The sequence below is a fragment of the Typopeltis vanoorti genome, chromosome 14 (genome assembly GCF_054136105.1).
Source record: "Typopeltis vanoorti isolate ZY-2024b chromosome 14, IOZ_Tvanoo_1.0, whole genome shotgun sequence".
NCBI classification, from domain to species: Eukaryota; Metazoa; Arthropoda; class Arachnida; order Uropygi; family Thelyphonidae; genus Typopeltis; species Typopeltis vanoorti.
The window spans coordinates 22,637,670-22,653,328 of NC_143562.1; the positions used below are offsets into that span (position 1 = coordinate 22,637,670).

At 35.2% G+C, this 15,659-nt stretch overlaps 1 protein-coding gene across 1 annotated transcript in view; it reads right to left on the minus strand.

The window, feature by feature from the left end:
- The window catches only part of LOC150099292 (DBH-like monooxygenase protein 1), an 86,238-nt gene that overhangs the window by 23,759 nt on the left and 46,820 nt on the right, over positions 1-15,659 (minus strand). Inside the window, exons 8-10 of the mRNA XM_090404304.1 lie at positions 6,241-6,298; positions 4,505-4,590; positions 313-351 (exon numbers count right to left, since the gene is read on the minus strand). Coding sequence (XP_090260430.1) covers positions 313-351; positions 4,505-4,590; positions 6,241-6,298 — 183 coding nt within the window. The remainder of the gene's footprint in view (positions 1-312; positions 352-4,504; positions 4,591-6,240; positions 6,299-15,659) is intronic.

Here is a 15,659-nt window from a genome sequence, read left to right on the forward strand (position 1 = left end):
AACAGAATTTAAAGAGGTAAAGATAAGATTAACAAACCAACAAAAATGGAACAGTCAGTTAAGTGGGACATTCCAACAATATTGCTGCTATCATTTATTCTCTCTCATATTTCCAAATAACAGATGATTTCTTTTCTTTAGCTGCTTCTTTACAATAAAGATGGTCCAGGTAGAAAGTGTATCACATAGCATTGTGTAGTGTGGAGTAGTTTCCCACAATGAATCCTGGAATTCCTTTGAGGTGTTGCATGTAACAATAATAACAACAACATATAGATTTAAAAAAAAAAAAAAAAAAAATCATTTTCTTACCGGGAGTACTGCGACCTCTTCTGGTAAATATCTGTATTCCTGAAATGCGAAGTGCATGTTTAAGCTTATAACGATTACAACCTAATAAACTTATAAAACTATATGATTAATTTAAATTAGCATATGAATAACATTAGTCAACAAGGATTTTGTAACTATTGTTTAATGATAAAAATTAAAAACCTACTATGAACATTCCAGGTAACAACAGTGATTTTTTCATATATCTGTCCAGTATCTTATCTGTTCCCTGGTCTTTATCCAGAATGATAGCACAGTGACACTGCTTTTGAGACTTCAAGTTCTACAAGTTGGATACTAGCCAAAACAAATGTCATATGAAAGGTTATCCAGAAAGATAATGAATTATAGACAAAAGAGACTAAGAAATAGAGAAAGACTTATGAAATAGGCCACCTGGCCTAAATTCATGAAAGAAAAAAGGAACATAATTGTCACTGTCTCCAAAAAGGCTATCTACATTAGGACAATAATGAATTCTATTCTTTGTCTCAAAGTATAAAGGTAGGATATTTTTCCTATCTTTGTTCCTGAAGCTAATGATTTCCATTATTGAAGATGGATCCAAGCAGTTTCAGATTGTTGTTTAAAGAAATTTAAATTGGCAACAAGAATATTATTATTATAATATTCTTGCTGGTAATATGAATTATATTAAATAATAAGAATATTATTTAATATTATTCCTTCTGTTCAAGAAAAAAAAAATCTGTTTGACCACTTCATTATTATTATTATTAACATTAGACCTCCAAGTATTCAAAAAACTCATTGCAGAAAGACCTTGCTGTCATCACACATCTCAGGCAATGCAATTCACTTTACATATAAAGAATCTGATTCTCACATCCCTGCTCACACCCACTTTCTACAAATTCTAAAGATGGCCTCTTGTTCTACTTCTGTTGCTCTCCATTATATGAAAAATCACTTCCTCAAGTAAGAACCTCATACCAACTTTATATGTCTCAATAATATCACCCTTCTCCTTCTATTGACAAGGTTCTGTATTTGGCATTTCCTCAATCTGTAATCATATGCAATATTCCAAAAACTACACATAGTCTTAGTCAATCTTCTGTGGAACCGCTCCAGTCAATCCTTATCCTCTGAAAACATCTGTCCACACTAGTCCATGTGGCCTGATGAAGGCTTATACAATGAAACCATAACCTACTTCTGCATGTTAAGAACCTCCTCATCATTGTCATAATCTGTTCTCCTTCACTTCCTTCAAACTTTTCCTACCAATCATATGTTCAGCATCCCATCCCTGCACATCAAATTTAAAAAGCTTTCACTTTGCAACAATGAACTGAGAGATACACTTACATGCACACACACTCACACAGTCTATTCAGATCATCCTGTAAAGCCACAACATCTGCTCTATCCTCACAGTTCTCTCTCTCTCAACATTTGCAATAGCTGCAAGTCTCCAGTTAAACCTATTCATACTAACATATAAGTTAAACAATAATGCCTCCAAAAACAGATCCCTGTGGTGCACTACTAATGAATCTCCTCTTTTGGAATACTGCTCTCCATACACAACTTGCTATACCTGGCAGCCAATCACCTATCCGATTCACTAATCTAGTAGTAAACCCCATTTGTTCCAATGTAGTTAGTAATATGTTGTGTGGCAATCTATCAGAGGACTTTGAAACACCTAAATATACCACTGCATATGCATCTACCTTCTCCGATGCATTTGCTAATTTGTTGTAACACATAAGTAGATTGCTAAACACAATCTCCCTTTAATAAACCCATGCTGACTATTGCAGAAAAAATGCAGTTATCAAATTCTGGATCCTAGCTCACTATCTTCTCAACATCCTCAACACAACTCCAGACACTAAGATTGAAACATCATAATTTGAAGCATTAGCTTTATTGTTCCCTTTGTGAATTTACAATTTTATCCTCTTTCCATCTCTTTGAGGCTGATCCCATTGCAAGACTCCGGTTAAACAGTTGTGTTAAGACTACTGTTAACTCACTGGAATATTCCCTTACATGGTAACATATGAGTGAGTCCTACTGCCTTATTAACATCAGATTTATTTAATCCCTCATATACCTCCTGCTCTCTCATCATCAATCCATCCTCTACTACTTCCTATATATATATATATATATATATATATATATATAAATCACTGTAAGGATTGAGAACATTTATATTGTTAATGTAATAAGTCACCAAATAAACAGTGGTTTGAAGATATCCTGTCAGTATATGATGATCCAACCATGCATAAGTGATTTTAATAGTAATCATGACTTGTGGAAGTGAAAAAGGATAGCTTGTTTCAGTAACCTAATTGAATTTTTAGAAGTAACAGGTCTATTGGACAGGGGAGATACTTATACTGAAATTTTGCAAAAGCTTTTAACAGAATACAACATGACAAACTACCACTGAAATTGAGTTGGATAATCAAGTTGGTAAGCTGGTTACAGAGATGGCTAATCTATAGGAACTGTGAGTTGTGTATGCGGTGCAACGTCTCAAAAGGGAAAGGTGACAAGTAGGGAACTACAGGATTCTGTTCAGGAAATGATAGTGTTTAATCTATATATCAATGATATAGTTCAAAGTTTGAAAAGAGATCATAATGGATCATACTTTTAGGAAAGAAATGACAATGTAGATGGTACAGTAACTAAAATCATTTGCTTATTATTTCCTACATTTCTGCAAAGTCAAATTGGCAATATCAGGAAACAATATACATGGCAAGATATGTAAAGAAACCACTGTGAAGAAATAAGGCAAACTCCAAATTGTATCATCAGGCTGAAGGTCTGAAAATAAGTGTTTTTCAGATTTGAGGCAGTTTATGCATCCAAATTTATCTAGGTTAGTATTGTGTTTTTTTTAGGACAGAGGCAGACTCAAGAAGCATTCTTTCATACTAGCATTTGTTTTCTGTCAAGTAAGTGGCCTTCTTCCAATGGATTCTGTTGTAGGTATCCAAGATGTGGTCTGCAAACCTCATGTTACAAGAAGATTTGACACTTTGGAAAGATGAATGGGAATATCAATTCAGTATTGCTAAACATAAAGTCATACACTTTGGCTAGAGTGGATGGAATAAGATGTATTGTATTGGAGTAACTTTATTCCAGGAGGTGGAGAAGGTAAAGGATCTACTAGAAGAGCTGAAATTCAGAGGACACACTGCAAAAAATATAAAGGTGTCCAAAATGAGAAGGACAATAAAAGTAGAGATAAGATAGTGTTAGTTCCTGTACAAGACACTAATCAGACCACAAAAGAGGCCAGAGGTCACATCTCTACAGATGTGCAGAGATCTGATCACACCTAGATATTGGAAATGTTAGAGGATAAGGAAATGTTAGAGAGTGAGCAAGAAGAGATTGAGCACAAGAAATAGATTAAGGGAATGCGGCCTGCCGAACTTAGCATATAGTAGGAGATGATGGTATGATTGAGACATACCAATGCCAAGTTGAGGAGCAGAATTATAATAGATATAGGGAAGATATTCTTAAGATATATGGTAATAGGTGGTTGGAGAACAACAACAACAAAGTGAAAAACAGATTTTTTTTTGCATAGTGAGTGGTGGATGAGTGGAATGCATTGCAAGAATATGGTGAATGATCTAATAATGAATGCTTTTAAGGCTAAGTATAATATTATTTTATTATGTAACACCTCCAGGGAGTCCAAAGATTCATCGAGGGAGAGTGTGCCAACAGCATCGAACGAGTGATCCCCATCCAACTATTAACCGCGCTCAAACTTGCTTGACTTTTTTGTGAGCCATTAATAGCAGAGGCTCTACCAATTGACCAACCTTTGCTGGCTTGATACATATGATACAAACTATGATACATATAATAATATGTATCATAGTTTGTGAGAGTTTGCCTCCTGCAATGAATCTTCTGAATTGGTGGAGGCCTATAAATAATAACAGTAATACTAATAATATAACAGACCAAATTCACAAGACAATGACCAATACCAAAATATTTAAGTAATAATAACTGATTCAGAAATTAAAATTATAATACAAAAATATTCTAATTTTCATTTCTGTCATTCAATTTCTTAATATAATAGCTATATATATAAAGAATTGCCCAGTTTTTCATAACAAATATCTTTAACTGATATGAAAAGATATCTTACTTGATAATTAAAATCGTAATTCCTATCTACAGCAATAGGTGGCAATTCTTCTTGGTTACGAAAATGTCTCACAATCATTTTCCTTCCTGAAAAAAAAAAAATAATGATAATACTACTTCATGCTTACTCTTAATACATGAACTTGTATTAGTGTTTTAGTAATGCAATGAAAAATAAGAAAACAAAATTCATGCAGCAAGATTACTTTTACTTTTTCTTATGATTTTTAGAGGAATTTCCCTGTTGAGTGTTCATGGTAAGATTTATGTAAGTATGACTGAGAAAAGGCAAAGAAAAATTGTGGAAGGGAAGCTTGAAGAAGAAGAACAAGCTAGGAACAGGTAAACAGAGGGTGACAGAATCAGATTTTCACCTTAAGAAACAACTGTAAAATCTTGAGAATATAGCAAGAATCTGTATTTGAGTTTTGTAGATCTGGAAAAAGGCATATGACAAGGTGTCAAGAATAAAGTTTTCAAAATGTTACAATTATGTGGTGTAAATGGGATGTTATATCAAACAGTTATATATATATATATATACATATATATATATATATATATATATCTTGGAAAGGCTTTCATCCAGCAGTGGATCGATAATGGCTGCTGATGATGATGATGATGATATATATATATATAGTTGTAAGTCAACAGTTAGAATTTAAGGAGGTATAGGAAGATGGACTAATGTTAAATCAGGTGTCAGACAAGGGTATACATTGTGTCCACTGCCATTCATCATCTACATGGATCACATTATGAAGGAACGTGACATCAAACCTGATATCAATCCAGTAAAAGTCTGCAGTATTCCTTGACTAAACTGAATAACTTCTGTAATAAATTTAATATAAAAATCAACAAAAAAATGATAGAAATAATGAAAATAGGCAGAAACATTGAATACTTCAACTGTATTCTGAATGGAGAGAGAACCTATAGAACAAGTAAAACATTTCAGCTATTTAGGAACAATTTTTAGCACAGGTGGCAAATTAAATATGGAAACACAACAGAATTAGCAAGGTGGTATGGTAAGAAGTCAATGAAATAAATTTATATAGAATAACAGAGAAATTAGTCAAAACACTAAACTAGCTATAAACAAGAGTGCTCAAACCAATTTTAACATATGGACTTGAGAGCTGGATCAGAAATAGAACACGTGATCAAAGACTAGAGACCACAGATATGAGAGAGTTCTGAGAAAGATTAGGTGAGTGAACAGATGGCATCAATGGCAGTATCATATTAAAAACAAAGATATTAGGAAACTTGACATTGTCCGCATTCAGGAATGTGGTAGTAAAGCTAATCTCATCTAGTATGGTTGCTTAAACAGAATGGAAGAGGAAAGGTTAGAAAACAAATGATTTTTGCCAAGATGGCAGGAAAAGACCCAAAGGAACACTAAGATCCAGGTGGATTAATACAGTAAGAAGAAAAGCCTTAGATGACAAAAATACAAGATCTGATAATACTGAAGAGATAACAGATTATTTTAGAGAAAAATTTGTCGATAGGAAGTTAGTAATGATGTAACTTTTTCATGTTAGTATATTACCATAATATCCTGTACACTCCCTGAGGGTACATATAAGGAATTTGATGATGATGTTATTATTTTATTAATTTATTTTTAATATAGTTTTTAATCAGAATGTATGTATTTACATATATGAAGGTGGATGAACATACTTGATACTTTGTTAAAAGAAAAATTAACATACTTACCTAAAAGATGTGAATGTAAGAATACTGCAAAGATCTTGATACCATTTTGAGGTATAGCCTGAAAAAATAATGATGAAAGAATAAATATAAATATGCAATTGAATGCTTGAATTAATAACAGCATTAGAAAGAAAACGAAGCATAAATACTTTTTTTTTTTAAAAAAAAATATTCTATATTCTTTATATTCTGAAATTATTTTCACTTCCACTTACTTTCAATAATGTTCTGCTCTTCACACATGATCAATTTTTCTCTTCTTGCATTGCCTTTCACATCTGTAGCCTCTGCCTAAAAAAATCAAAAAACTTTGCGTTTTTTTTTGTTGTTGTCCCAAAATGCTTCTTGCCTGCACAAGGCCTGCCTCCTAGCACTTTATAAATCCCAAATCTGCCTGATCTTAGAATATTTTCCTCACATTTGGAATCCACCTACTACAAACACCACACACACATTATTTGCATGTGGACACACACGCAAATAATATCTGTTTTACATTGTCTTTTTAAGCTAGTTTCATGGCCACCGGTCCACTAAAATGGCCAACTACTATTACTCTGCTTTCCTCTAACCATGTAAGAACATGGATAGCAGAGTAAGAGTAACCACTGGTCAACATTCACATGCAATTCAACTCCAAACTTAGAATCAATGTCTTTGACCTTCATCTCATCTACCTCTGTTTTTTTTTTTTTTTTTTTTTTTTTTTTTTTGGAACAGCCTTCCTCATACCATTTTCCCCAATGAACACAATCCCCCAACTCTTCAAGAAACACATTAGGAGATTCTTTCTTTCTCTCTAACCATGTGCCTACATAGCACTATTGTGCTATAGGCTTTGGGTCTCTCCAAAGGAGAGACCCAAAGCCTATATATATATATACATATATATATAAAATAATAATCTTTGAGCAATTATTTTATTTCTTATTCACCTCTCAAATCTATATATTAGAACTTATATACTGCTGCTCAGTGTTTTTGGCTGATTCCTCTCTCTCTCTCTCTCTCTCTCTCTGTCTCTCTCTCATTCCATATTCAACTGGCTTCCCGGCCTTACTTATTCTATTATCTGTTTCCATATATTATTATTACCAGAGATGTCCTTTTGACCTATTCAAAATATTTCAGCTTTTTTGGAAGGACGCAGGGGACTCTGCACAGAATTAACTTTTGCCTTTAATCCATCCTGGAGTCTATCAAATACCTTGCCAGTGTGTGTGTGTTATCATACTTTGGCCAAACAGATATATCAGCAGCCATTCATCATGATGAATGGCTGCTGATATATCTGTCCCTATATCTTGCCAAAATATGAACACATCTGAAAGAATGTAATGAGTAGGGGGTGGACAACATATGAATGATACTATGAGAAAAATGATGGGAGATCAGGAAGAATGGCAAAGTAGTAATGATGGAAACTGTACTTATATTGTGTCTGCTCACAGAACAAAGCACACAGTTCAGGACTACAGAAATATCTGGCAAGTGATGCAGCAAAGAAGAGACATAAAGAGAAAGAAAGGTGCTAAGAAGACATGGTATGAAACAATAAAAGAAGGAGAGTAAAGAGAGAGTACTTTATAGTGATTCATAGAAAAGAGGAGTGATCAGTGAAGGTATAATAAAATTATTTCCCAGGGACAAATATTATGAAAAGTGTCACTCATAAAAAGTTATGAGTGACACGTTTAGAATATAAAGAGGGAAAGCAAAAGAGTTAATTGTTTTAGCAGGTACAAATGATTTGAAAGATGAAAAGTGTGGAATGAGAGAAGATATGAAAAAGTTACTGGAAAAAAGCAAAAGAGAAGAGTGAAAGAGTAAAGACTAAAGTTTTCTGAAACAGTATAATAGAAGTGAACTGAGGAGGAGGAACATGATTACAAATGAATCAAGGCATATGGTTGTGTTAGAGAAATAGTGTCCAGTTTTAGATGTTTGGAGAGAATCTGAGATGGAAGGCCTCATATAAGACTCACAGATTGAGCTTAAATGGATATAGAGTGAGCAGACTGGAGAAAGTATTGTAAGAAAGTGTTATTCATGGAAATTAGATCGATCTACGCGAGGAATGTAGGGTTAGCATGAGTGCAGGCATCCTTGAGGTAAGCGATGGAAATTATCAAAACACAACGAATGTAGTTCTTTTTGAATTTGAATGGGATAGTCGATACAAAATACAATAACCAAACAAACACAAGGATGCCAACATCCTTATCCAATCTAAATTCTTTAAAAGCAATATTCCACAAAAAGAAATAGTGGTTCTTAAGAAGTTATACAATAAAGGCAAGGAGATTTACTTTAACAGATGAAGATAAGAGTAATGCTGCTGCCATAAAAAATCAAACAGCATAAACAAAAAACTTAATTCTTTAAAAGATCATTATACAATTTATCAAATTATAGATCATGATCCCGCTAATTAAAAAAAAAGTTCACAAATTACTTTTAAAAAAGTTACTGCTTTACCCAGAGAAATCAAGCTGAAATCTCACTATTCTTAACCATTCTTGATATACATTGGAATCTCCAAAATAAAAATGCCCCCCCCCCCATACACGCACTCTTTTCATCTGGTCATTTAGAGTATGGAAAGTCCTACTTACAAACTTGAAAAATGGTTATTAAATTCATCCCACCCCAACAAGATTTCTATAAACAGAAAAAAATGAAAGATATGTGACTATTTGTCAAAGTTGACTTTCCATAATCTGTTTTTCTCTTCCATACTGTGCTGGTCATCCCACTTGCTAATGTTTTGTACTCGTTAGCTTACTGATCACAGCTTTTTTTTATAATCTCCCTGCAATCTTCTTTCTTTACAGCTCTTGTTTAATGAATGCTACTCATTCATTTTAACTCCTACCTTGCTTATCCTCCTGATCCTAGATATGCAGTTGGATACTTTTCCCTCAAACATTTCTCATATAAGTTTGTCATAATCACTGGCTCTGTAGTTCTATATACCTCTTCTAAACTGAAAACTCCACATACCTTACAGTCCCAAATCCTTCTCTCCAATAGAGACAAAGTTGATTATAGACAAATTCTCTGATGCCACCACCAAATACAATATTCCCAAACTTAATATCTGCATTACCATCATACTGTTTTTCAGTAATTATCTCTCAGTATCTGCATATATTCCATTTCCTTTCACATGTGTCTCCTTTTTCCACTTTCCAGTCTATGTTCCCATAACCATATGTTTTTAAGGAATAACAATTTAGACTAATATTAATTACAATAAATTTAATTAATATTTTCAATATTTTGGCAAAGTCAAATAGCCATCATCAGAAAAAACATGGTACAATACATGGTTAGGCAATTATAACAAGCTTTGGGTGAGCTTGCAGTCATCCCATGGCAGAACATATTGCAGAGGAAAGATGTTAGCAGTGCATGGGATAAAATCAGCGGGTATCTGAGGAAAGCAATATCAGATTGTGTCCTCATGGTCAGGAAGACAAACAAAGGTAGGCGTTAGACAGATGAGCAGCAGTATCAAGCTTGATCTGCAAGAAAGAAAATGTTATGGAGAATGTACAAGGAGAAATGTGATCAGTACAACCATGAGCAGTACAAGACTCAAGCTAGGAAGGTTACTAACATAGTAAGAAAAGCTAAATCAGATTATGAGAAGACCTTAGCCAAAGAGATCAAGGGTAATCCAAAAGAGTTCTTCCGTTATGTGGCAAGTAAAAGGAAGAATGACTTTGGAAGGATAACTTTAGTGGGTGCTGATGGTATTGAGGTGACAAAATCAGATGTAATAGTCGAGTTACTGAGTGATCACTTTTCAAAAGTCTATCACCCAAGTGAGTTTATCTCTGTACCTGTAGCAATAACTAATGTGAGAATTGAAGCTAAGAAATCAGAGGTATTTAATATATTGCAAAATTTAAATGCAAACAGTGCTGTAGGCTTAGATGGAATATCAGCTCGGGTGTTATGTGAATGTGCAAAGGAATTGTCAACCCCTCTTACTTAAGTTTGAACTCTGGTATCGTCCCTAGAGTGGAAGTTAGGCAAAGTGGTTCCTTTGCATAAGGATGTCTCTAAAACTGTGGTAGTTAATTACAGAGCAATCACCATCTCAGGAGTAGTGGTAAAAGTATTGGAAAAGTTGGTTAAAGACAAAATTCAAGAATGGGTGGATCAGGATATGATACTCTATAGAGGCCAACATGGTTTTGTTAAGGGTAGATCCTGCCTTAGCAATCTATTAAATTTTCATAATAGAATGACATCTGAGTTGGACAAAGGAACTGGCTATACAGTGGTGGATTTTGCTAAGGCATTTGACAGGATACCCCCATGGAACCTGTTACGCAAATTGGAGCAGATGGAAATGGATACTAAATTGGTGATATGGATAGGAGAATGGCTCAGGGAGAAATACCAGAAGGTGGTGTATGGAGGAGCCGAGTCCAGGATGAGGCAGGCGACAGTGGTGTGCTTCAGGGCTCTGTGCTTGGGCCATTGTTGTTTAATTTGTATATAAATGGTATAGGAAATGGCTTAAAGGGAGATATACAGTTGTTTGCTGATGATGCAAAGTTGGGTAGCGCAATAAAAAATCAAGCTGATGTTGAAAGTTTGCAGGATGATTTAAACAAGCTGGTAGAATGGGCAAAAGGTAATGGATGTCAGTTCAATGTGGAAAAGTGTAAAGTCATGCATTTTGGGATTAAAAGATTACCAGCTGTGTACTACATTGATGGAGCAGTACTCCAAGAGATTGATGAGGCTAGGGACTTAGGGGTGTTGGTAGATAGGGAGATAAAGTTCAGGGGACACATTGCTAAGGTGTCCAAGATTGCACATAGGATTACTTGGTTGTTGAGGAACACACTGACATCCAGAGATAAAGAGGTTATTATTCCCCTTTATAAAGCGTTAATACTTCCACATTTCGATTACTGTGCTCAGGTCTGGTCACCTGGATTCCTTTGAGATGAGGAGGTTGTGGAGAGGGTTCAGAGAAGAGTGACTAAGTTGGGGAGTCCAGGTGATGTAAAAAATGCTTTGATAGATTGAGAGCTTGTGGATTGCAAAGGTTGGTTGATAGGTGGAAAAGAGGGGATATGATAGAAAAATTTAAATTACTGAAAGGTTTTTATAGGATTGATGCAGGGGAAATTAAAGAAGAGTGTGGTTAACAAGGGTGTGAGAACAAGGTTTTTTGCCTGGAGGGTGGTGAATGAGTGGAATTCATTGCCTGACTTAGTTGTGAGCTCTTCGTCTGTAAATGAATTCAAGAAGAGATATGACAGATATTGTTTTGCTAGTTTGGGTCTCCTGCGATGAGGCTACTGACTCCATTGAGATACCCATAATAATAATCATAATAATAATAATAAAAATATGAAATGTGCATTCAGGCACTACACCGAATAATGAGATTGAAGCATAGTAACCAAAAATGAGACTAAAGTCCTAAATGTGTACTAAATTAGATGATCCTTTCAGATGTCTCTAATGCTTCAGCAGTTGAGGCTTGAAAACTCTGCTTTCAAGCCTCAACAATCTCAAGTAAACGTATCATCTTTCACCTTCAAGCTGAAGCAATTAGTGCACTTGATAACTATGCACTTGCACCTAAAAAAAATTCTTAGAGAAAAAATTTAGGATTCAGATTAAATGAGGGATTCTCAATCTTCCTACCCATATTGCTAACAATATCAGACTGAACGTGGCCAATGTACTGACAGCACAAATAAGCCAAAAAAATATCCTTCCCACAGGGAATATGAAGCACTACTGAAAATGAAGAACAACAATAGAATAGTAAATATGAAAACTGATAAGGGGAATGCCACTGTAGTACTGAACCACTATGATTGCACATTAAAATTTGCCTCTTTACTTAAAGATCATTCAACTTATCTTCCCTTAGACTATGATTCAACCAATACACAGATCAGATCAATTTGCAGGCATATCTTTAAATCCATATAGTTCTAGATTGCGCCCTCCACTTCCCCAGATATACAGGCTACCAAAAATCCACAAACAGAACATGCTATATGCCCAACTGTAGATGACACTGATTCACCCACATACAAATTAGCCATCACATTGAACCCACATATCTTTTAATGACTTTCTTATTCAGACCAGACCTGAGAAACCACATTTAGCATTCTTTGATCACTGCCATTCTCACTCATTTGCCTTATAACTACTTCTGAATCACATGTTCTCACACATAGTTACATGCTCTCTCACCAATAGCCCTGGTGTTTTGACCTCATGGGTGGCGAGTAAGTGCAACTTGCTATCACAGTTGGTAAGTGGAGGTAATAATGTGGATTTGTTTATTGTGAGATAGAATTCAGGATTATTATAGTGAGTCAGCACAATGAATCAGTACATCCCATAGAGAACATATATATGTGTGTGTATATAATATTGATAAATGTATGAGGGATGTCCAGAAAGTAAGTTCCGTTTTTAAATATTTTCACTGCAGCGCTGAGATCGCAATGGTGAGCATGCGTGCTTCGTTTGTTGATTCCTTAGCAAGGCGTTGGTGCCATTTTCACACATTCTCAGAGTGCATAAGCTTCTTGGTGTGTGTTTATAATGTCTAAGAAAATCGAATCGCCCGCAGCATGTGAAATTAGGTCAGTTATCCATTTCTTGAATGGGAGGAACGTTAAAGCATCCAAAATTCATTGGTAAATTATTGAGGTTTATGGAGAACACGTAATGAGTTCAGTGGTATGAAGATGGGTAAGACTTTTTAATGAAGGAAGGACAGGTGTGCACAATGATGAATTGAGCAGGCGACCATCTTTAGTAACTAACAATTTGGTGTGTTCAGTTAAAGATAAGATTCGACAGAATAGGGGATTCACTGTAAAATTCGATGCAGTAGGATTTTTTTTTTTTTTTTTTAACTTTGCATCGACTTTTACAGAGGTCACAAATATTGTACATAGAAGGATACTGAAATTTAACACTGATTATGGAATTTTGTTATTAGGAATTTTGTATATAAGGTTTATATTAACTGTAGTTATAATAATTTTTATGATTTGAAAAACCATGCAATTATGTATTGAAAAGGTAGGAATGTTAAACTGTGTATTTCAAGGGCAATGCCTTAGAAAGTGGCCTTTCATTTTTAAGTGGTTCCAATTTCAAAGAAAGAGCTTAGAAGCTTTGTTTATAAAATGTAAAGTGCCTTCAATTGTTTGAAACTTATCTTAATGCATGTCTCAAGAAGAGTGCAACAACAGGCAGCGAACAACTAAGGATCTCCCACGTGTAGTGAATAAGATTGTTTTTGTGTGTTCCGGGGGAAACAAAAGTAATCAACAACTCTGAAGGTCATATCCCCCTTTTGAACGGGAATGTTAAGGGTTCTCAAACCTTAATCCAGGGACCGCAAGATGACATATAAGAAAGGATCAAGAAAAGATCCAGGGGCTTTTTATTGAGGTATCCAGAGGCATCAGATCCAGTATGTAGTAGGCGGAGGCAGTATGCTGGTCTGCAGAGGCAGAAGCGAGGAAGGAAGCAGGTATGTAGAAGGAAACGCAGTCTCCTCTTGTAGTGTCTCAGAATCCAGCATCACGGGGTCCGTTGGACATCCGAAGAGAAGTAGAGAAATGTCTAAGGAGAAGTCGAACCGTGAAGAATGCCCATCAAGTCCTGGGCATTCTTCACGATGCGATGATGCTAAAGGAAAAAAGCCCGCACGAATGTTGAGGCCCAAGAAGGAGAAGCAATCGAATTCGATGTAGTGTGCTCCAGGCCCTGAAAACCCTTCAAGATGTGACGGTGGTAAAGAAAAAAAATAAGCCCATACGAATGTTGAGGCCCAGGACAGAAAAGAAGTCAGTGGAACCAGATAAGAGATGAAAGAGCCAGTTCAGATATATGTGTGTCAAGAGAAGAACTGTGAGTATAACCTTTATGTGTATGTTTAACAATTCAGAAGATTGACTGATATTTGGCGGGACAATTCCAAAGTTAATGTGTGGTTATATGTTCGGACTAAGAGGTTAAAGAAGTATTGGTATTAATTTAGATATGGTAAACTTGTTGCTTCAAGCATATGTATATATTCAGCAGGATATTTATAAAGTTAAATTATGATTGTTTCGGACTAAGAGGCTAAGGAAAATTAGTGTAATTAGATATGAAAAACTTGTTGTTTTAAGTATATGATAGTATTGCTGCATGTGTTTTTTTTTATGTATGTACAATGTATGAGATATTTTAATTCTTAGCTTAAAAATTTTGAAGAGCCAATTCATTCATTAAACTGTATTATTGCATCCTAGTTTATAAATATGTTTGTTATGTTTAAGAATGTGTATTCACTGATCCTTGATCCAATGCACTGTTTCTAAATAAAATGCGAACCTGTGTGCAAATTTAAATAAGAGTAGCCATGACTGTCAATAACGCTTGAGATAGATCTAAAAAGATATTGCAAGTAATCCTAATTATATTCAATATCCTTAAAGGGGAATCATGGTGGTGCAGTCGCAACAGTAAATAAATTTTCCAAGGTTTCCAAGGTATTGAAAATTAGATAACCAGTAGTAATTTAGGTAAAGTGTAAAGTAAGAATAGAGTATAGAGTAATAAAGCAAGTAAAGTAAATAGAGGGAAAAGAAAAATAAAGGATAGAGAAAGTTAAAACAAAGATAAATTAGAGAAGGATTAAAATAATTGATAGAGACAGCAGTGAAAAGAAATAGAGCATAAACGTTTAAGTAGAAGCATAAGATATACAATGGAAAAAAAAAAGAAACATCCACATTTTACAATGGCGCAACAGTTGACACAGCCAACTGTTGTTTACAATCTGCATAGAATTTTACATCACTATGACATCACTCTCACTGCAATTTTCAGAAGTTTCATGTTCATGTCTTCATGAAATTGTGTCAGAGAAACTGAATTATGAAATTGTGTGCACACTGGGTGCTGAAGTTGCTTAAAAAACAACACAAAGTGAATCGGCTGGGCAGTGCGTTAGAATTCTTGACACGCTACCATGAGGATGGCAATGCTTTCCTGGGCAGACTTGTCATCGGGGATGAGACTTGGGAGTCGCACGCAACCCCTGAATCCAAACAACAGTCCAGGGAGTGGAGGCACACCTCATCGCCAGTCAAGACAAAATTGAAGAAACGGTTTCCACTTGGAAAATCATGTGCACTGTGTTTTGGGACAGACAAGGAATTTTGCTGGTAGACTTCTTGGGTCAAGGCTCCATAATCAACGCGAGTACGTACTGCCAAGCCCTTAAGAAACTGCATCGTGCGATCCAGAATAAACGATGTGGCATGCTTACCGGGGGCGTTGTTTTGATTAATGATAATGCCCGCCCACACATGACCAGTGTAACACAACAACTTCTCACTACCTTCAGGTGGGAACAA